At 39.9% G+C, this 22,396-nt stretch overlaps 1 protein-coding gene across 1 annotated transcript in view; it reads right to left on the reverse strand.

Annotated features, from left to right (window-relative positions):
- Positions 1–7,100: 7,100 nt before the first annotated feature.
- MTFR1 (mitochondrial fission regulator 1) overlaps positions 7,101–22,396 on the reverse strand; it is a 54,240-nt gene continuing 38,944 nt past the window's right edge. Inside the window, exons 3-7 of the mRNA XM_007949738.1 lie at positions 20,084–20,199; positions 12,596–12,831; positions 9,393–9,669; positions 8,154–8,310; positions 7,101–7,169 (exon numbers count right to left, since the gene is read on the reverse strand). Of these exons, the coding sequence (XP_007947929.1) occupies positions 7,101–7,169; positions 8,154–8,310; positions 9,393–9,669; positions 12,596–12,831; positions 20,084–20,199 (855 nt within the window). The remainder of the gene's footprint in view (positions 7,170–8,153; positions 8,311–9,392; positions 9,670–12,595; positions 12,832–20,083; positions 20,200–22,396) is intronic.

Genomic DNA, 22,396 nt, shown 5'->3' on the forward strand with positions numbered 1-22,396 from the left:
AGTCACCACCTTTAGCTTCCCTGAGGGCATATATGTGAATGTTGGGGCCCAAGTTTGCTCTCTCTTGCTCAGGATCCTGCATTTGGTTTGTCATCATCTCCTGGACTTGAGTCAGTCATCTGACTTGCCAATTTGTGTTCGCCACTTCCTGCAACCAGGTGAGTGAGATGAATCCTCCGGACCTACGCCTGACCCATGCATTTGGGACTTGCCAGACTCCTAGCCTCCACCACTGGGCAATTTTCTTGGTAGTTTGTTTGTTCTGTGAGACAACACTGCAAAATACAGAATCCTAAAATAGGAGCGAGAATACTGAGGGGAGGAGTTGATGTTAGAAAAAAAGGAGTGGTACAGCAGTTTGGAAAAGTTGGACATTTGGGACATCTATAACCTCTGCCTCACAGGGACCAGCCTCGTGCTGATCTTTCTAAAAGAAATTATTCATGTAGTTGGTGTCAGAATGGTGGGGTTCGCTGCAATGGCCCAGACCCACTGGAACATGTGGTTTTAGGAAAAAGGGGGGTAAACGGGAGGATGAGAAACCGTTGGTTTCTGGATGAGGTAAAACACACCCATACCCATGGATTAAAGCAGCTGTTACATTGAGAACAGTTACCCAAGGCAAAAGCTCTTCACTGGATTTAGGAGTGTTGGATCCAATTCCTGAGCAATTGGCTAGCTGCATGCATATGGAAATACAGAGTGTTAAGGAAAGGGCAAGACTTAAAATTCTTTGGTTGCTGCTATCATTAACAGATACAATGGCAATGAAAAAGAATGAAGGGGCAGGTTGGAGCAATGAACCAAGCCTAGATCTTGTCTGATAAGAGCTATAACCTCTAGTCTCAGGTCCTACCTGGAAAGGAAATACCCTGTTGGAACAACGAAGAGGAACAAACAACCCCTAGGACTGCTGGTCATCCAGAAGGTAGTCCAAGAGGGGAATGGGCAAAATCAAGAAACTATTAAAACCCGGGGGTGCCGTGTAAAAGACCTGCTTCACTTTGTAGACCGGCATCTTCAGCTTCCTGAGGAACCTTTATTAAATTGGATTGTTGAGAGCGACTAATTTAGGGGCAGTGTCTTTAGTTTTGAATGCTACAGAATGGAAGCGTATGTTTGGGTTGATCAAAGATCCACAACTCACAGGCATGGATGATTCAAGATCCAGTTACACAGCAGGTTAACTCGAAGGGGACATCCAGCCTGGTGGACTAGATAAAATTTACAATAGGGTTTGTTTACCCTGAGAAGGAAACTGCCCCACTCCCCCCTCTAAATACCCCTGTAACACTCTAGAGGAAGCAGCTAATGTGCTGCTTATTTATGTAAGCCATGCTGGAATGGCTTTATGGTCACAAGGATATTCATCCAATGAATATGCACCTTACACAGGTCATGGCAGATATGGTCATCAAGGAAGCCCCTCTACATGGGCATCCCAAGTAAACATGAAACAAAGCAACAGTCTAAGAAGGCACATCAGACCTGCTGGCACAGCTTCCCCACCTGGGTCTTACAGATGTAAGAAATGTAAGAGTGATTAACAGGAGAATGGGAAGAGGCCATCGGGAAAGAACTTACCTCAGCAGGTCAGAGATTTTTCTATGGTTACTAAGGAATGGGATGAATATAGAGGACACTGATGGAGTTGACACAAAGGTGCTAATGCAGCAAGTACTACAAGAGGTTGGGTGGACCACTGGAAACTCCTGCTGCTCCCCTAACACTCAAGAGGCCTAGATACTCTTGGAGTGTTTTATTTACTCCAATCAGGAGAAATTTAATGATGGCAAGTCCAACCTGGGACCAGCTGAAACAGAGGCTCACCTAGCTGATGAAGGTAAGAATGACGAGGGGACCAGGGTCTTCTAGTCCAGCCCCCAGCAGGGAACCCAAGCCACACGGACATGTGTGGGTAAAATGGCCCCAGGGTGTGGAAGAGACCTTCTTGGGGCTCCTGGGTACAGGAGCCCAATGTATTGTCATCCCAAAGCCTGGCAATGAAATCTTGAAGGGGCCAAAGGTTAGACTGGGGGGATATGAATATGTAACAATTGATGGGGCTAAGGTGAAAGTCTGGATGAGAACTGGAAGATTTAAACAGATGAAGTAGTTGCATCTCCCTTACCTGAATGTATTGTTGTTGTTGTTGTTATGTGCCGTTGAGTCGGACCCGACTCATAGCGATCCCTCCTTGGGTTTCCAAGGCAGTATCACCACGGAAGTAGATCGCCCAACCTTCCTTCCGAGGAGGGGCTGGTGGGTTGAACCGCTAGCCTTCTGGTTAGCAGTCAAGTGCCTTAGGCACTATGCTACCAGAGCTCCTCTGAATGTAGTATTGGTGTAGATATTATGTCTAACTGGGAAACACTTCATCTACCTGCTATTGTAAAACTGAAGGCATGTAACTCTGCCCTTAAGCCAGTATTGATCAGGCATGCTAAATGGGAACCAGAATTGCCTGAACCCACTCAGGTTGTTATTTTGAAATAGTATGGATAAAAGATTACTGCTTTGATTAAAGACGTGCTAATGGCTGGAGTACTGGTGCCAACAAATTCTCTATATAACAGCCCTGCATGGCCTGTGAAAAAGGCAGATGCTCATGGAGGCTGACAGTAGACTATCGAGGCCTAAATAAAGTAGCGCAACTGGTGGCTTCAGCTATTCCAGACATGTTATCAATGGTGCAGAAAATAGAACAGGCTAAAGGAGAATGGTACTTAGTCATTGATCTTGCAAACACCTTTTTTCTCCATCCCAATCTCAGAAAAGAACCAACCACAGTTTGTTTTCATATGGTAAGGATCTCAATATACTTTCAATTTTTGCCATAGGGTTATTTGAATTCACCAGCTTACTGTCATGGTTTGATTAGAAGAGGCTTGGACTTGGTACAGATTTCAAGTATGGTGATATATTACATTGATGACACTATGTTAATATCAAACACAACAAACTGGAGAAGATTGGAAAACAGTGGTGGCCAACATGAACACTGGTTAACAAATTCAGCAAAAATCCAGGGCCTTGCCCAAACTGCAAAATTCTTGGGAATAACTTGGTTAGGAGCCACCCATGACATTCCACAGGCAATCAAGAATAAGCTGCTGTCACTACCTACCCCCAAGACTAAGCAGGAAGCCCAATGCTTAATTGGTCTATTTGGATTTTGGAGAACACCTATTCCACATTTGAGAATATTGCTGGCTCCCATCCCTAAACCCACTCGGAAGAAAACCATATTCAAATGGGGGCGTGAGGAACAGCAGGCTTTGTCTGAGTTACAGAAAGCATTCTCACTCTCCTTGCCTTTAGGCCCTTATGATCCACATTCAGACCTGATTTTGGAGGTGTCTGCTACACGTGCTAATGAAGACTGGAGCTCATGACAAAAACCTGAGAACACTGCCCTACGGCGACCATTGGGAGTCTGGACTAGAAAGTTTCCAGATGCTGCAGCACAATACACGCCATTTAAAAGGCAATTACTCTCCTGCTTTTGGGCAGTGATTGAGACTGCCTCAATGACGGATATAAAATCATCATGAGACCTGAAATAGCCATCAAGTCTTCGGCGATGTCAGTGAAACATTCTAATAAGGAAGGCGGTACCCAAAATAATTCCATAATAAAATGGAAATGGTTCATACAAGAACATGCCACTGGGCAAATTGCAAGGAGGCACCCACCATATTCATGAACAGGGAGCCTCTTTTCCAATAGATCCTACAGTGGTACCCCAAGAGGCTGTCAGAATCCACTGCCACATGGACAGTGCCCTGTGAACAACTTTCTGCTGACCAAGAGGAGGCTGCTTGGTTCACAGAGGGCAGTTCCAGGGAACATGGACAATATTTGATGTGGAAAGCTGCTGCATTAAGACTAGCAGATGGAAAGACCATGACTGAAGAAGATAAGAAGAAATGGGCAATGGTGAGAGCCTATATGTTTGGATATTTACTGATTCATAGGCAGTGGCCAATAGCTTGGCTATATGGTCAGGCAAATGGGTGATGGGAAAATGAACTATCAAGGGGACACCTGCATGGGGCATGGACCTACGGAAACCACTCTGGGAACTGAGAGGGTGCATTAGAGTAGGCCATGTCAATGCCCATCAGAAGAATCCCCTTCCTGGACTGGAAGGTGACTGGACTCAGCAAGTGGATATGCTGGTACACTCCTTTGAGGTGGCCAATTGGGTCTATGAAATGGACATGGGGATACTGCAGCACTGTAGAGATGGACTGAATCTAGACACATCCCTCTTGTACCCTCTCAGGCACAAAATGTCTGTAAGGACCATTCTGTCAGCAAGAAAGATAGAGGTTATAGATGGCTATGGGGAAGACTCCTTAGGGGTAAGTCCCTGTACATAGCTGGCAAGTCGATTACATAGGACCAACGATGTCAGTGGCACCAGGTAGCCACAAATGGGTTCCCACAGGAATAGATACTTACTCTGGACTGGGATTTGCATATCCTGTGACAGATGCAAATGCCCAAAACACTATTAAATGACAGGAACAAAAGATACTGTACCAATGTGGGCCACCAAGTTGTATTTCCTTAGACCAAGGAACACACTTTATAGATAACAGGGTACAGCAATAGGCTGATAACAGTCCTATTAAATGCATATACCATGTTGCCTACGATCCTCAGAATGGTTTGATAGAGAACTGGAATGGGCAATTTAAACATCTCTTATCTAAAACGGGGGAGACAAAGGTTTGAAGGGCTAGCTCACACACCTTCATGAGTGTGTGCTCATACTCAACATGTGGGGATCACCACACATGATGAGAATCCTATGTTTTTCTGGGGGATCTGGGGAAGAGAAGGTTGAGGAGGACACTGGTGCCACTGTACAATTCTTCCCTACATCCCCTAAAGTTGCTTTTCCTGTCAGAAGCTATGGGTCCCAGGGCTTGGGATGCAGCTGTGGTGCTAGAGGCTGGGGTGATCCCTAACCAAGACACTAAATATATCCCTGAACCTGTACACCAGAATTCCTAAGGGCCTTATGGGATGGACTGTACCCTTCCCCCATCTGACAAAATTGGGGTTGACAGTGAATACTGTCATATTGCCCAGTGCTTGAGACAGCCCAGTAATGTTACACCTATGTAACCCTCTCCAACATGAATGGAAGTGGACTGAGGGGGAAACACTTGCTAGGCTAGTCTTGCTACCAGCAATCTGCACTGGCACAGTAGCTGAACTTACTGTCCCTTCCCAAGGTGGGAAAGTTTGGGTAAAAATAAATGACAAATGGAAGGAAGGAGAAATAATAGCTGAAGGTAAAGGAATAAATAAATGGGTTATGTAATGGGGGAAATCTAACATTATACTGATGTATAAAGAGAGACTCTGAGGAAGGGAATAATCTCTCAGTTAAATATCATCACAAGCCAGAAAAGGTGAAGATGAGACAAACTTTTGGAGTACCCAACCAGATCAGATAGATACCTGCAGCTGACCTGAATGGCTGGTACCTAAATAACCTCACCATTAGTACTATTTGCCCTACTGAAGATTAATTGTTAATGACTTTGGGACTGGTAAAATGATTTGGAGAGGCAAGTTAATCCTTCAAGTACTAAAGGGCCAGTGGCTAGAAGAGCCAGGGGGTGGCCCATAGTGTAGTGAATTGCTTAATATGGCTCTTCTAGACATTTTATTTTGTCATGTGTTGTAAATCCTAGCCTCTAGTTCTGGTGGCACCATGGTAAGGCATTCAGCCGCTAAAAGGTTGGCAGTTTAAATTCTGCTTCCATTCAGATTTACAACCTTGGAAGCCCTATGGGGGTCACTGAGTTGGAATCAACTCAATGGCAGTGGGTTTGGTTTGATGCCTGTTTAGGGTGGGATGTGTCTTGAGTTCTACACCTTGCTGGAGGGTGTGACTCAAGTCACCACCCTTAGCTTCCTTGAGCACATGTGAATGCTGGGGCCAAGTTCACTCTCTTTTGCTCAGAATTCTGTATTTGGTTTGTCATCATTTCACCCCTGGACTTGAGACAGCAGTCAGTCATCTGACCTGCCAAACTGTGTTCACCAGTCCCTGCAACCATGTGAGTGAGAAGAATCCTCCAGAGCTACCCCTGACCCATGCATCTGGGACTTCCCAGACTCCCAACCTCCACCATTGAGTAAGCAATTTCCTTAGCAGTTTGTGAGTTCTGTGAGATGTTACAGTGAAATATGGAATCCTGACATGGGAGGGAGATTACTGAGGGGAGGAGTAGGAGTTGATGTTAGAAATAATGGAATGGATACAGCAGTTTGGAAAAGTTGGACATTTGGGATATCTATAACCTCTGCCTCACAGGGACCAGCCTCATGCTGATCCTTCTAAAAAAACTATTCAAGCAGGATTAATTCACTAATTTGATTCTGAACTATTTGACAATTGCATTTCCTTCCTTAGCACAATGGCACTTAGGTGAAAGCGTTCTCATGGTCCTCTACTTCCCTTTAAAAAAACATTGTGGAATTTCAGCAGTGAACTTCATCCTCCTCTTACTCAAACCCCACCCCCAAGAAAATGTGAAAGGGAATCTAAGATTTAAGTTATGCTCAAGGCAATAAGATTCCAATCTCAAATTAAATATTTCACTGCAACAACTTATGTTGTACCAGCTGTTCTATCACTGTATTTATAAATTATTACTGAAAATGAATGAAGATAACAACAGTACCCTCAACACTATCATTACTAATTTTAACATAAACTGTTTTATATCCAAATATATGCATATAAAACATTTGTACAGATAAATTAGTGTTTAGGAATTAAAAACCTCACAGTAACACAAATGTTCTTTCTATGTTCTGAAATCCATACAATTGTTTTCAAGATAATAACTTGAACATGCTAGCTAAACATAAAAACGTGTCAGAATAAACCAATGTTACAGACAGTTCCAGAACCTCAGTGCTTTTGTTATTGCTTAATCCTCTATTTAGATTTAAAAGGAGGTCACCGAATGCTAACATCAGGTGTTTACTAAATAGTTTTGGTTTCTACTAGCCAGTTTAGCCCTAATAAACCAATAGCTGAACCAGGATAGTCCTTCTCAGCTGTCTATTTAGGAACTGGAAACATTTTCAATTAAAGCCTTCATTTTTCCTGTAGACTTCAACATGTGTGGCCCAAACTAGAAAAGAAAAAGAAAAAACATGAATAAAGATATTGATTCATACAGTAGTAATGACATGCTTTCACCCACTCCCCTGAATTCACGGATCAGAGGGCTAGGTATTCTTGCATGAAAAAGCAAGCAGGTACTGCTAATATTAAAACCTTTATCATATAAGAGATGTGTAGAAGCATGTGACATGAAAGACAAAGAGGTAATCAAATTACTTCCTAGGAAAGAAAACTACAATCATCTTAGCATTACACTAGCTTACCACAATTTTACTTCTCTGAGCAAAAGAAGGAAGTATAAGGTTTCCTTTCCAATCTCTAAGGATTTTCAAAAGGTACTAGAATTTTATATACCTGCCTTTCTGGAATAAATAAGCACCTATCCCCATGATCAATAAATTTGGATACAGGGAACTCATAAATTACTATTTGAGAGCTTCTATGCAATCTGCTAAATCTTCACTTATGATATGGCACATATCCTTCAAGGTCCAGATCCCATCTCATCCTCTTCAGAAAGCTACTGGAAGTGTGGTAATAGAAATTCATCTTTGTTTACTTTGAATTTCTATATTATAATACATATCTTGCCCAAAGACATACATTTTATCATAATGCATTTCATTTCAGTGTATTTAAATGTAAATATAACAATGCATGGAAAATTTGACATTGGAAATTGCTACATAATAAGATCAGGGGCTAATTTTTGTTTCCTTCTTTATACTTTTTCTGTAAGTTCCAAGTATACTACTATAAACAACTATTATTTTTATATTCTATAACTAGAAAAAAAATACATGAATGCTAAACAAAGATGTCACTCTTTTTTTTAGCTAGCTGAAATCTACTTGTATGGAGGGTCTAAATACTGTATCACACCCTTCTGAATTTCCCAGAGGACACAGCTGAATATCTTGTAAAATGTAGGCGCTCAGCAACACAGTCATTGCCATGTGGTAGCATGAGAGAACTCTGTGCTAATACTCACCAACACTGTTTCTGAGGTGGTCTCTGATTCAGACTTTGGAATTACTTTTTCAACCTCGTTTTTATACCGAAATGCAAATTTCTTTTTCAGAGCCTCTGCAATGAGGGCAGCAGGGTCAGTAGTGTCCACCGGCTTGGGCTTGACATCTTGCTCTGACCTTAGAGAAGTGAACAGAGACGAAGGGCATGTTTCAGTACACGGGTATCCCTCAGGGGGATGCTCGCCTTCACACGCCTCTCTAGTATCATAGACACTCCAGAAAAATACTCTGGTAAATACTAATAGCAGTGAAATAAAACCCTGGATTTGGGCTTAACAAAAGAGCACAAAAGTACCTAATTAATAGCCACTATACATAGCATAGTGCCTAAGGCACTTGACTGCTCACCAGAAGGCTGGCGGTTCAAACCCACCAGCCACTCCTCGGAAGGAAGGTTGGGCAATCCTACTTCCGTAGTGATACTGCCTCGGAAACCCAAGGAGGGGTCGCTATGAGTCGGGGCTGACTCGACGGCAAACAATAACAAACATAATTATGGGAGCTCTGGTAGCATAGTGGCTAAGGCACTTGACTGCTCACCAGAGGACTGGCGGTTCAAACCCATCAGCCACTCCTCGGAAGGAAGGTTGGGCAATCCTACTTCCGTAGTGATACTGCCTCGGAAACCCAAGGAGGGGTCGCTATGAGTCAGGGCTGACTCGACGGCACATAACAACAACAACAACATACATCTCAAGGGGAGCTCTGGTAGCATAGTGGCTAAGACACTTGCCTGCTAACCAGATGACTGGCAGTTCAAACCCACCAGCCACTCCTCGGAAGGAAGGTTGGGCAATCCTACTTCCGTAGTGATACTGCCTCGGAAACCGAAGGAGGGGTCGCTATGAGTCGGGTTTGACTCGACGGCACTTAACAACAACAACAACAACATACATCTCAAGAGCACTTATGATTTCATTCTTCTCAGTGTCTAGTAACTAGCACAATCATGTTATATTGAATGGGTATGAAAGGTCCGATATTTAAATTAAAAAGTAACTTGGAAATGTTCATTTTGCTAATCTCTTAACTGTTATGTACAGGAGCCATTGGAACTCATCTTTTTTATACTTAAAACTTAAAGAACTATTCATGGTAGTCATTTCATAAAACAAAATTTCTCAAGAAGCCTAATCTTTGTTTTATAAGAAATAAAAAAAAAAAGGGAAAAGTGAGAAAGAAGGCACATGTATCCTCACCTCTTCACTGACCGAAGTTTTACACTATTCATATCTTTAAGGATTTCCAGCATATTTGGCATATTGGGTTTCTTTGGACTGCTTTTAACCAAAATCTTTCCAGCATTGGATTTATGCTCTCTTCGCTCTTTAATCAGATCGATGGCAGATCTACTTTGGTGGCGCCCTGCTGAAGGGAGTGGGGGAGGAGGTGGCGGAGGCAGTGGAGGTGGTGGTGGTGGAGGAGGCAGGACAGAGGGTGTTGCTGTGGTAACAGACGTGGTAGAATCTAAGTCACCTACAGAAATAAGGAAAAATAAATTTAATCCTGCTGGCAGTCTACAAATGAAATATAGTTTTTAAAAGCAAAATTATGTTAAGGATTTCTGTATAACTGAAAACAATATCCTTAAGAAGAATTTCAGTTATGTAAGTAGAAAGGCAGTTTCAGTTATTTTGTTAGAAATGCCTGAGTCTCAGTTACTGCATCATTCAATCCAAACTCCAGATAGAAAGGCTCCATTTCGCTTAAAGGGGAGTTTTTGTGATGCTGACTGCTCAAGTCTGACTGTGGTATGGTTTGTAACTACTTTCAGCAGAAGTATAAAACAGTTTGTACTGTACTGTATAAATTTATTTTCAACAAAAATAGTTTGATATTCAGTACAATTACAATTTTTAAAAAAACCTTTGATAAATTTATGATTCCTTTTCAGTATACTTTATATAAAAGATTTATTAAGCATTAAAAGCCTGCACTGACTAGAATTTTTTAAAAAAAATTTATTGTGATTTGGGTGAAAGTTTACAGAGCAAATTCATTTTCCATATAGCAGTTCATACACATTTTGCCTCATGACATTGATTGCAATCCCCCACAATAGCTCTCTTCCCATGACTAGAATGTTTTTAGAGAAAACAGATTTAGACTTAGAGTGGAATAAATTTCTGAAGGAAAAAAGAGTGTTATACTTAATTTTCAAAAGAAGAAGTAGTTAAGCATTTACCTGAGGTAGATACACTCCTTGGAGAGAACTGTCACTATCACGGGAGAAAGAAGGGCTCCTTGTGCATAGGGAGATAGCTCAAGGGGCAGGAGTGCATAGAGGGATGGACACAGGGAAGAGGTAACTATTGGGAGGAAGTGGGAGGGGAGCTGTCGCATTGTGGGAAATTGTGGTTAATGTCATGAGACAAAGTGTATGTGAACTGCTGTATGGAAAGTGAATTTGCTCTGTAAATTTTCACCCAAATCACAATTAGAAAAAAAAAAAAATCCTAAAAACAAACAAACAAAAAGTAGTAGTTAAGAAGTTACTTAAAAAAAAAAAAAAAAAAAAAAAGGAACTAAGAGGTTATAAAATCAGGACCTAAAACTCATCCTTCTGCGTAAATGGAAGTTAGAGTTATATATTGGTTGGGGGCAGGAATCTTGATGTAAAAGAGTTTTATTCAAAATAAATAGAACATTTAAACATAAACCTGAAACTTATCTTCCTGTTTATGGTAGTTTTCCTGGTCTGCCAGAAGAGGGAGGTAAAGCAAAAGAAAAATACAATCTAAAGTTAAAGAAAAAGGACTTTAACTTTTTAGTTCTGTGCTGTTCAGATTTCATTAAAGTAACACCTGTTACTCCTCTGCCACATGGTGCCCAAAGTACACTCTACCTCTCTCTGCTGCATCCAGGTTGGATGAGGTTGCCAGAAAGGATTAAGTTAAGCTCCTGAAGCACACTCAAAGAGGCCCAGGGGCAGGTAACTGTCCTTATCTTTTAGACAGATTGGTTAAAATGAGTCCATCCAGGACTCAGGAACAACAACAGAAACAGGAGCAACTAGCACTACTTGCCAACAGGTTAATGGGCTAGGATTTCAAGGCTATAGTTTCTTCTCCAACGTGACACTGCCACACTAATAAAAGCAAAAATGAGACCAGCAGTCAGAAGACCTGAAGGCAGCTTCTACTCTAGACAAGAGGGGGAAGAATTAAATAGCTACCATGTGCTACAGGCATTTCACATAATTTTTACATTTAATCTTAAGACCAGTAACAAAGGCACTTGTTATGCCCACTTTCAAGAAGGAAAGGAAAGCAGAAAGGCAAGGTAACCTGCCTCAGGACATACAGGTAAGTAAATAACATTCCACTCCAGTATTTCTCAAGTTCTGAAGCCCACATCATTTTTGTTGTTGTTGTTGTTAAGTGCCGTCAAGTTGTTTCTGACTCATAGCGACCCCATGCACAGCAGAATGAAACACTGCCCGATCCCGCGCCAGCCCCATAATCCCTGCTATACTTGAGCCCATCATCACAGCCACCGTGTCAATCCATCTCGTTGAAGGCCTCCCTCTCTTTCGTTGACCCTCCACCCTACCAAGCATGACATCCTTCTCCAGGGAATGGTCCCTTCTGACAACATGACCAAAATAGGTGAGACGAAGTCTGGCCATTCTTGCTTCCAAGGAGCATTCTGGCTGCACTTTCCCCAGGACAGATCTGTTAGTTCTTTTTGCAGTCCATAGTACTTTCAGCATTCTTCACCAGCACCACAACTCAAAAGCATCAACTCTTCTTCGGTCTTCCTTATTCATTGTCCAGCTCTCACATGCATACGAGGCGATTGGAAATATCATGGCTTGTGTCAGGCGCACCTTAGTCCTCAAGGAGATATCCTTGCTCCTCAGCACTTGATACAGTTCCTTCGCAGTTGACTTTCCCAATGCTACATGTCGTCTAATGTCCTGACTGCTGCTCCCGTTGGCATCGATTGCAGAACCAAGCAACGTGAATTCTTTGACAACCTCAATCTTCTCTCCATTGATTGTGATGCTGCTCATTGGTCCAGTTGTGAGGATTTTTGTTTTCTTTAATAACATTTACTAAATATGATTTGTGGATTGCCTCATGTCTGTTATATTGGTGTCATTATCATAGACAACTAAGGTTTCCATAAGAAAGGAAATCATTTACATCAGTAGCAATTCAACTGTATGAATTTCAGTGTTTCCCAAATATATTTCCTAGTTATAGTCCCTAATAGTGTCAGCATTACTCAAAACAAACAAGCAAAAAAATACATTTAAACTTGACCGGGTTCTGTCCTGGACTATGCAAAAGGGGACTGACAGTTGGCTGACTAATACCCACAATGAATTTTAAAGTAAGTGGTGATGTTCTAATGCCCAGCCTGCCTGTCAAAGCAAGCAGATGCAGGAGGTACACACCTGCAGTGAGAGTTTGCTGCTCCTGCAGGGTCACAATTTTGGCAATCTGGGCCCGGAGAGTGGCTAGCTCATTTTCAAGAGCACTGATCTTCTGCAGTGCTTCCTCACTTGCTAGGGCCGCAGTCTTCGGTGGAGCCTCTTCTTGAGACAGGTGTGGTAAGGAGGCCTGACTGCTTGGGGGTTTCTCAAGAAAAGGAATGTCATCATGAAGTGGATACCTTGTCTTGACTTCTGTCCTGCAAGGAAGACAAAGGTACAAAAGATTGGCTGTCACAGGCTCCATAATGGGACATGAAAAGTCATCACTGCTAGTTAGCAGGGTACCAGAACATAATATCTGGGAACCTCTTTTTGGGTTGACCTTACATAAATCCCCTCACACAAGTTTTAAATCAACAAAGTACCTGCCAACCTTATTTAGATACCTTGTCTGGGTTTCTTACTGCCATCATCCTTAATCTTAATCTCTATTAACAACCAACCTATCAGGAAGCATCACAGATTCCAACAATGTTTTTTTGTTAAATTTTTGTTTTGTTTTGGTTTGAATCAAAGAGAAGAAAACTTTAATGTTCTTAAAATATGGCAACTACAGGTAGTCCCTGATGCATGAGGTATTTGTGTTGCAACAGATAGCTCTTAGGACTGTCTATTTTTGTTTGTTTTCTTTGTACATTTGGCATTACAATTACCACATTCTATGTTGCAGTATCTAATTTGTTGATATTATGATGTTATCATTTTCAGATGTTTCCTCATAGTTGAAAGTTTGAATTTATGAAGATACTGATAAATAATAATGTCAGCTCTGACTTATATGATGGAGTCGTCAGAACAGAACCCTGTCATAAGTTAGGGATGACCTGTACTAGTTATATCTGACAACAAAATCAAATCATATATCCATTTGCCTTTCCCCAGGGTTTGGTTTCTGCATATCAATGTCAGTGTGGGACAGACATACTGTGGTAATATAGCCCAAACAGAGCATCAAAAAAGGAGAAAAAAGGAATTATTACAGTTGAACCCAAGTAGTAACTAGATAAAATCAAACCAAATCAAACTCACTGCTGTCAAGTCAGATCCGACTCATAGTGACCCCTCCTTGAGTTTCTGAGGCAGTATCACTACGGAAGTAGACTGCGTAATCTTTCTTCTGAGGAGTGGCCAGTGGGTTTGAACCGCCAGCCTTCTGGTCAGCAGTCAGATGCCTTAGGCACTATGTCACCAGAGCTTCCCTAGTAACTAGATAGATGGCCTCATTTTCATTTGGGTAAAAAATGATTTTTATGTTTACTGCCTGGCAGCTCCAAATGGAAGGAAGACTTTGTGTTGAAAATAAAATTCAGAGTTTTCAACTATCAATTTATGTATTTATGTTTCCTCACGTGTTCAATGATTAAATTTTCTAGACCCACACCTTACCTTTGAGTCCTTTGCTATCTCAAATTCTTTCCCTTCCGAAAATAATCCTCATCCCATTTTTATCTTATATCTATTCTGCAAAAACTTTAAGAATCAGAAAACTACTCTCTGCACACTGTCTTCTGTTATTAAATCATTTAGAACTCTACCTATAATATCAAAAGGATTCTTTATTCAAAAAAAAAAAAAACAGTACCGTTGAGTCAATTCCAACTTGCAGTGACCTCCATTGGTTTTCCAAGTCTACTGATATAGACTGTCTCATCTTCCTTCCGTGGAGCAGCTGGTGGTTTGAACTGCCAACCTTGTGGTTAACAGCCAAAAGCATCTTACCCACTATACCACCAGATCTCCTTATACAAAATATAGGTAGAAGTGATTTTAATCTGGCTTCCAGCTGTAGACAATACTATCTTAAGAGTGGTAAACCTAAGGCCTTACTTAGTATTGTATCATTTTTTTGCGGAAAAAAAATATCCTGAGTTTAAAAAATAAAAAGAAAGGGAATTAGCACTGAATATAAACTTCTGTGCAGACATGGGGCTGGTGCTTTCACATGTTATCACATTTAATTCAAACCCCATGAGGCAGATATTTTTATTGGACATCTGAGGAAACAGTCTCAATATCACGTAGCTCGTATGTGGAAGAGCCAATAGTTGAAATGAGATTTATGAAAATTTTTCCTGCTATCAATGTTGGTAAACTGGTAGGAAAGATACTGAAGTGCTATTTAACCTGTACTCAAAAATATATAGCTTTTTGAGACAAGAATAACATTACAGGGAAGATCTGAGCATTTCTGGCCAAAACCTTCAAAGTAACCATATTATCTTCTCATTACTTTACTTTAAATTGGTGAAAGTAAAATACAGTAAAACTTGTGAGAGCTGTAACTTGATGGGATTGTCTTGTTTTTCTGGTTTCACAAGTTTTCCACCTTAGATAGAGTACAGTCTTACCACTCTCCTATAATTTATGTTAGTGGACAATATTTGATTTTTCCTTCTCTGACAGGTTTCTGCCTTACACAGGTTCTGGCTTTCACAGTTTTACTTTACTTAACCAGGATCACCTCTTTGGCATACTCAAGACTGCACAGGAAAAGAATGAAGATGTGCCCCTGAACGCATCTCTCATCATTTAAAGATGAGAAAGGAGCCCACCTCTGATGTTTTTCTCCTTGCTCTCAATCCATACTGACCAGCTGTGCCAAACTGTTTTTGTGATCACAGATCCCCTTGAAAATCTGATGATTTTCCCAGGAAAATGGTGATATGCACCCACATATAAAATTCTGCAAATAATACCAGAGGATTCATGGACCCCATGTAAAGAATCTCTGTGGTTAGCCATGTTTAAAGCATCATGTTAAAAGGAAAACTACCATAAACAACCTACAGACTGAAAAAAAATCTTCAGAAATGATTTATCTGACAAGGGTCTAATCTCTAAAATCCACAGAAAATTGCAGTGACTCAACAACAAAAAGACAAACGACCCAATCACAAAATGGGCAAAGGACATGAACAGAACCCTCACCAAAGAGGACATCCAGGCAGCCAACAAATATATGAAAAAATGATCATGACCATAGCCATTAGAGAGATGCAAATCAAGACTACAATGAGATACCAACTTATCCCAGCTAAAATGGCACCGATTAACAGAAAAACAAACAAACAAGAAAACCCAGGTAACAACAAATGTTGAAAGGATATGGGGAGGCTGGAACCCTTATGCATTGCTGGTGGGACTGTAAAATGGTACAACCACTATTGAAAATGGTATGGTGCTTTCTCAAAAAACCAGAAATAGAACTACTCCACAATCCAGTAATCTCACTGCCAGGTATATACCTTACAGACCTAAAAATAATATCAACAGACATATGCACACCTATGTTCAATGCTGCTTTATTCACAATAGCAAATAAATGGAAACTATTGAAGTGTCCATGAATGGAATGGAGAGGCAAACTGTGGTACACAGATAACACTGGAATACTACACAGCCATGAAGAACAATGATCAGTCCACAGAACATAGAACAGAGAGGGCATAAGGCTAAGTGAAATAAGTCAGGCATATAAGGACAAATATTTTATGATCTTTTATAAAAAGTCAAGAATAGATAAATATAGAGAGACTAAAGTTTATTGATGGTTCAGAAAGAGGGGGTGTGGGGAAAGTATGCTTTATACAGCAGAGATAAGTTATTTTTGGTGATGGGAAAAGTAGCACTGAATGTGGATATAGTGAGTACAGCACAACCAAAGTAGTAACAAGTGTTTCAGCACATAAGGATGGGTATAGGCAACTAGAATACAGGCAGGCGAGAACAGATAGAAGTATCTACAGGTACAAATATGTGAATATAGGCATATATTATTTACTGAAGACACAAATATAGATCCTTCTCAGACAAGCAAACAACTTCCAACACTGGTTTTCTGGATTTGAAGGCTTAGGACTACAGTCTCATGGGACAACTCAGTCAATTGGCATAAATTGGCTATAAATGGCCAAAAATCACGATCTATATCCTAGTGAATTCAATAGTGTCTGGGTTCTTAAAAGCCTGTGAACACTCATCTAAGCTACAACTATGGGTCTTGACTTAAGGAGCAAAGCAGTAAGAAGGAAACCAAAAGTGCAAGTCACAAGAGCCACAAACTCAACTACCCTGAGACCAGAAGAACTAGATGGTACCTCACTATCACCAGGTACTGATTGTTTTGACCAGGGCTACCATTTAAAAAAAAAAGAACCCGAACTCACTGTCGTCGAGTCTGATCCAACTCACAGACCCTTCCTTCGGTTTCTGAGGCAGTATCACTACAAGAGTAGATTGCCCAATCTTCCTTTTGAGGAGTGGCTGGTAGGTTTGAACCACCAGCCCTCTGTTAGCAGTCGAATGCCTTAGGCACTATGCCACCAGAGCTCCTCAGGGCTACCATAGTTAGTCCCAGATAGAATGGGAGAAAACTATGGAGCAGAATTCAAATTCTTACTAAAAACAAAACAAAATAACAGACATACTAGAACAGCAAAGAACAGAAGACCCCCTGAGACTATCTAGCCAGAGCAATAAAGCAAAAAAAGGAAATAAAAGGAAGAAATAAAACTATCCCTATTTTCCAGGTGACATGATTAAATTCTAAGGAATACACGAAAACCTCCTAGAAGTAATAAGTGAATTTGACAAGGTCATGGGATATAGGATTAAAATACAGATATCAATTCTATTTCTATATACAAGCAATGAACATATGGATATCAAAATTTAAAAAAAAAACACTTATAATTGTGTAAAAGAAAACAGGTTCTTAGATATAAATCTAATAAAACATGTACAGGACTTATATAAAACTTCAATGGAAGAAATTAAAGAAGATATATCTAAATAAATTGAGAGATATACCACATTCATGGATTGGAAGACTCAACACAGTAAGGATTTAAATTTTCCCTGAAGTGATATATATTAGTTTAACACAATTCTTAACAAAATCCTAGAAATATTTTTTTGTATATATTGACATAATTATATACAGGTGTGTGTGTGTGTGTCTCTCTCTCTCTCTCTATATACGTTGTTGTTGTTACGTGCCATTGAGTCGGACCCAACTCATAGCGACCCCTCCTTGGGTTTCCAAGGTGGTATCGCTACAGAAGTAGATTGCCCAACCTTTCTTCCGAGGACTGGCTGGTGGGTTTGAACCACCAGCCGTCTGGTTAGCAGGCAAGTGTCTTAGCCACTATGCTACCAGAGCTCCCATATGCTCCTTGGGTACCCTCATTATCAGCCATTCTAGCTACATGTTTCAATTATCTATCTACATAAACTGTTTCTAGTCTAGATCGATGTGAATATCCTGCTATATGGAAAAGGAATTTGCTCTGTAAACTTTTACCCAAATCACAATAAAAATTTAAAAAGTGAGTGTCCTATAAACTTCGCATCAAGCTGATTTTGACTCACAGTGACACAGTAGAACCATTCAATAGGGTTTCTAAGGCTGTGATCTTTATGGAAGCAGATTGCCACATCTTTCTCTCATGGAGCAATTGGTGGGTTCAAACCACTGACCTACTAGTTAGTAGCCAGATGCTGAACCACTGTGCCACAAGGGCTCCATGAATGTCCCACAGGAAACTCAAATAGAGTATGCTCCAATCTGGACTACGCCCTACTAAAAAATCTATTTTCCTAAATTCCTATGAATTGTTCCACCATCTTCATAATTATCCTAGACTGAAACCTGGGAGTTATTCTTGCTGTTTCCTTCATCTTATCCCCCATATCTAACAAATTTCTAAGTGCTTTTAATTCTTCTGAGTACCGCCTCACTTTGCCCCTCTTTTTCTCCAGCTCTTCTGCCAACTGCTTTATTTAATTAAACTTGGTCATCTATTATCTGGTCTACGTCAATAGCCATCTTCTGATTTCCCTTTTCTCCTCCAAGTTTTCCTCCCTAGTGTTCTTCATGTTTACAGGGAAATCTTACTAAAACACAAATCTGATCCTATTACTTAAATGACTCCACATTGCTTTCAGAAAAAGTCTAAATTTCCTAGTATAACATGCATGACTTTTAAATCTCTATCTATTCCATCTTCATCTCCCACAACTCTCCCTTCTTCTGATACTGTCTAGCCTCAACGAGACATTTAGGGTTTCCTAAACATGCCATATTGTCCCATAACTGGTACCTTTAACTAAGTTCAGTTTTCCGGGAATACAACCTTCCCATTTGCTTTGCTCTTATTATTCCCTTATCAGGTAGCTCTAGCACCCCCTTCTCTAAGAAATGCTGCCAAACCTCTGAAGTCCACAATGGTGGCCTTCTGTATTCAGAGTTATTGTTAGACTTGTACAGTACTCTGGTAGTTAAGTTTGTGTGTCAACTTGGCTGGGCCTGGTTGAGTGGCTAGGCAGCTGGATATAGTATTCCCCAAGACGAGACTGGCAATCAACTCCATGGTAGAATCTACTGTGGGCAGCTGAGTAGCTGCTTTAGGGCTATAGTCTGCTTCCTGTATATAAGGAGAAGCCTTATGGCATGCTTGAACCTTTCATGTAGCCATGTTGTTGTTCAGCAGCCAGCCCATGCTCTGCCGACCTTGGGACTTTCAATGGTGTTGAATTGATGGCCTGCTGTGTAGTTTGGAAACACCAGAACTGTGCCTTTTTACTTGTCAACCTTGGGCTTGTCAGTCTCAGCAGCCAGCAGCTGTCTGAGTGAGGAAAAGCCTTTAGCTTCAGTGGGGCAGAAGCAGGAAGCAGAGCTGAAGACTAAGGTTGAGGGGCTTTCACCCAGCCCCTAGTACCTGGCACTTTGAACTCAGACTTAAAGCCTCCAAAATTGTAAAAGAATAAACTCCTGTTTGTTAAACCCATCCCATTTGTGGTATATTCCTATTAGAGCAGCACTAGGTAACCAAAACAAGTATCAGTATTATTGATTTCCTTTTTAAGGTTCTCTAGCATAACCAAATATCCTTGAAAAACAGGGATCTCTGTACCTTTGATACCTAATAAGAAAGAAAAATATATGTTGAATGCTTATTAGATTTAATGTAGTCAATACTTTATTCAGGCTCTTTCAAATAAAAAGAAACACATCCTTAATTCTTAAACATTGTTTCCTTTGAATCACAATAAATCTTGATTCACAGTTTTTAAGAACCATTGTCCAACGACTGCACAAATTTGGTATCTGATTTAGACTGAGTCCTCTTCCCCAATAAGGCCATTATAATTACTGTACTTATCTAAACATATTTATGGTAATTCTTTTTGATCTCTCCTGTTACAATGCAAACTTTGAAGGACAAGGAATTCTGTATATTCATAATGACTTAGGACACAATTCTGTAAAAACTTTATAAATATTAGCTGAATCTTAAAAATGTTCTCAGAAAGAGTTCTGTCTTCTGCTCAAGAAAAATAACTTAGTTACTAGAGATCAAAATAGATATTTCAAGGAAATACTGCAAGTATATCTTCCTTTACAATAATAAAGATTGCATCTTAGTTCTGACAGCCTTTTAAACTAACCTTAGCCTTGTGGAATACTCTTCTTTGTCTTTGGCTACCCATCCAATGTCAGCAAAAGACGCCACTGCATCCTCCTCTTGGTGGTTGGGACCCCACTGTGTTTCATAGTTGGCAAGCTATAAAGTACAAATAAGAAAGTTATTAATCTTGCATCAAAATGTTAAGAGTAAATAAAGGTCTCCATGACAGGGACCATTAGTCCCATCACATTGTTTGCCTAGTAGTGTATTATCAATCTCTGAATTATAATTTAACTTTGTTTGACTTATTTTACAGGACAAATGAGAATAGATTCCTTTTCCCTACCCCCTTCAAAAAAAAAACAAAAAAAAAAACTACTTCAACTTCATCTATCCTAAAAGATCTAGACATCTAGTGGGGAAAAAAAAAAAAAAAAACAGGAGGAGGAGGAGAAGAAGAAAATTATAAGATCAAGTAAGTGACCAATTTGTATAAGTTTGAGAATATTTTTAAATGCTGTTATAAAGTTCAAAATACAAATTTTTAAATTTTCAAATATTCTGATTTTTAAATAAAAGTACTAACTATATTAAAATAATAAAAAATCCAAGTAGTGGTAGAACATAGTTCCCTCTGGTGGCAAAGTGGCTAAGGCATTTGACTGCTAACCAAAAGGCTGTTAGTTCAAAGCCACCAGCCACTCCTTGGAAGGAAGACTGGGCACTCTACTCTCATAGAGATACTGCCTTGGAAACCCAAGGAGGAGTCGCTATGAGTCAGAATTGACTCGATGGCAGTGAGGTTTTTTTTTTTGTTGTTGTTGTTTAGATGAAGGAGAAGAATATTTTGAAACAAGTACAAAAGAGAATACTCTGAAATTTATCTAGAAAACTTGGAAAGGTAACTTAAATTAATTAAAGTTTTGTTACATTTCCTCAGAGCCAAAAGGTCAATGAATAATTTTAAAATAAAATGTTGAAGAGACAGCCTACAGAATGGGAGAAAATATTTGGGAACCACGTATCTGAAAAAGGTTTAATATGCAGACTATATACAGAACAACTCAACGCCAAAAAGACAAACAACCCAATTAAAAAATGAGCAAAGGACTTAAATAGACATTTCTCCAAAGTATAGAAATGGCCAATAAGCACAAGAATATATGATCAATGTAAAAAAAAAAAAAAAAAAAAAAGATCAATGTCATTAGACCTATTGCCATTGAGTCGATTCTGACTCACAGTGGCCCATAGGGCAAAGTAGAATTGCCACATAGGGTTTACAAGCCTGTAAATCTTTACAAAGCAGATTGCCTCATTTTCTCTCCCACAGAGTGGTTGATGGGTTCGAACCACTGACCTTTTGGTTACCAGCCCAATGCTTTAACCACAGCCCCATGAGGACTCCTTCATTAGTCACTAGGGAAATGTATATCAAAACCATAATGAGATACTACCTCACACCCACTAAGATGGCTATTATCAGAAAAAAACAGAAACTAGCAAGTGTTAGTCTGAATGTGGAGTTAGTGCTGGTGGGGATGTAAAATGGCGCAGCTACTATGGAAAAGTTTGATGGTTTCTCAAAAAAATTAAACATAAAATATGACCCAGCAATTCGACTGAAGAGACCTTAAAGCAGGGATTTAAATTGTTACTCATACACCAGTGTTCACTGTAGCATTATTCACAACAGTCAAAAAGTAGAAACAACCCAAGTGTCCATAAACAGATGATTGGATAAACAAAATGTGTGTATAATCATACAATGCAATATTATTCAGCCATAAATGTTAAGGAAGTTCTGATACATGCTACGACATGGATAAACTTTAAAAACATTATGGTGAATGACATAAGTCACACCCACAAGGGCAAATATCCTATGGTGTGACTTATAGGAAATATCTAGAATTGACAAATGTTTATTAGAGGTTATAACATGGAACTGACTGGATAACAACTAATAACAACAAAAATAGAGGCTGGGGTAGAGGAGGGAATGAAAGTCATTGCTTAAAGTGTACTGACTTTCTGTTTGGGGTGATATAAAACTTTTGGAAATGGTTGCTAGTGATGGTAGCAAAATATGGTGAATGTAACTAGTGTCACTCAATCATGCACTTAAAATAGTAAAAATGGCAAACTTTGTTACATATCTTTACAATATAATTTAAGTATCGGATATTAATATACAATTAATATAATATTAGAATACACTGTTGTTGGTGTTGTTAGGTGCCATTGAGTTGGCTTTGATACATAGCAATCCTATGTTAAACAGAATGAAACACTGCCCGGTCCTGTGCCAGCCTCACAATCCCTACTATATGTGAGCCCATCGTTGCAGCCA

This window comes from Orycteropus afer, unplaced genomic scaffold, assembly GCF_000298275.1.
Source record: "Orycteropus afer afer isolate SDZICR_OR568_19922 unplaced genomic scaffold, OryAfe1.0 scaffold00252, whole genome shotgun sequence".
NCBI lineage: Eukaryota > Metazoa > Chordata > Mammalia > Tubulidentata > Orycteropodidae > Orycteropus > Orycteropus afer.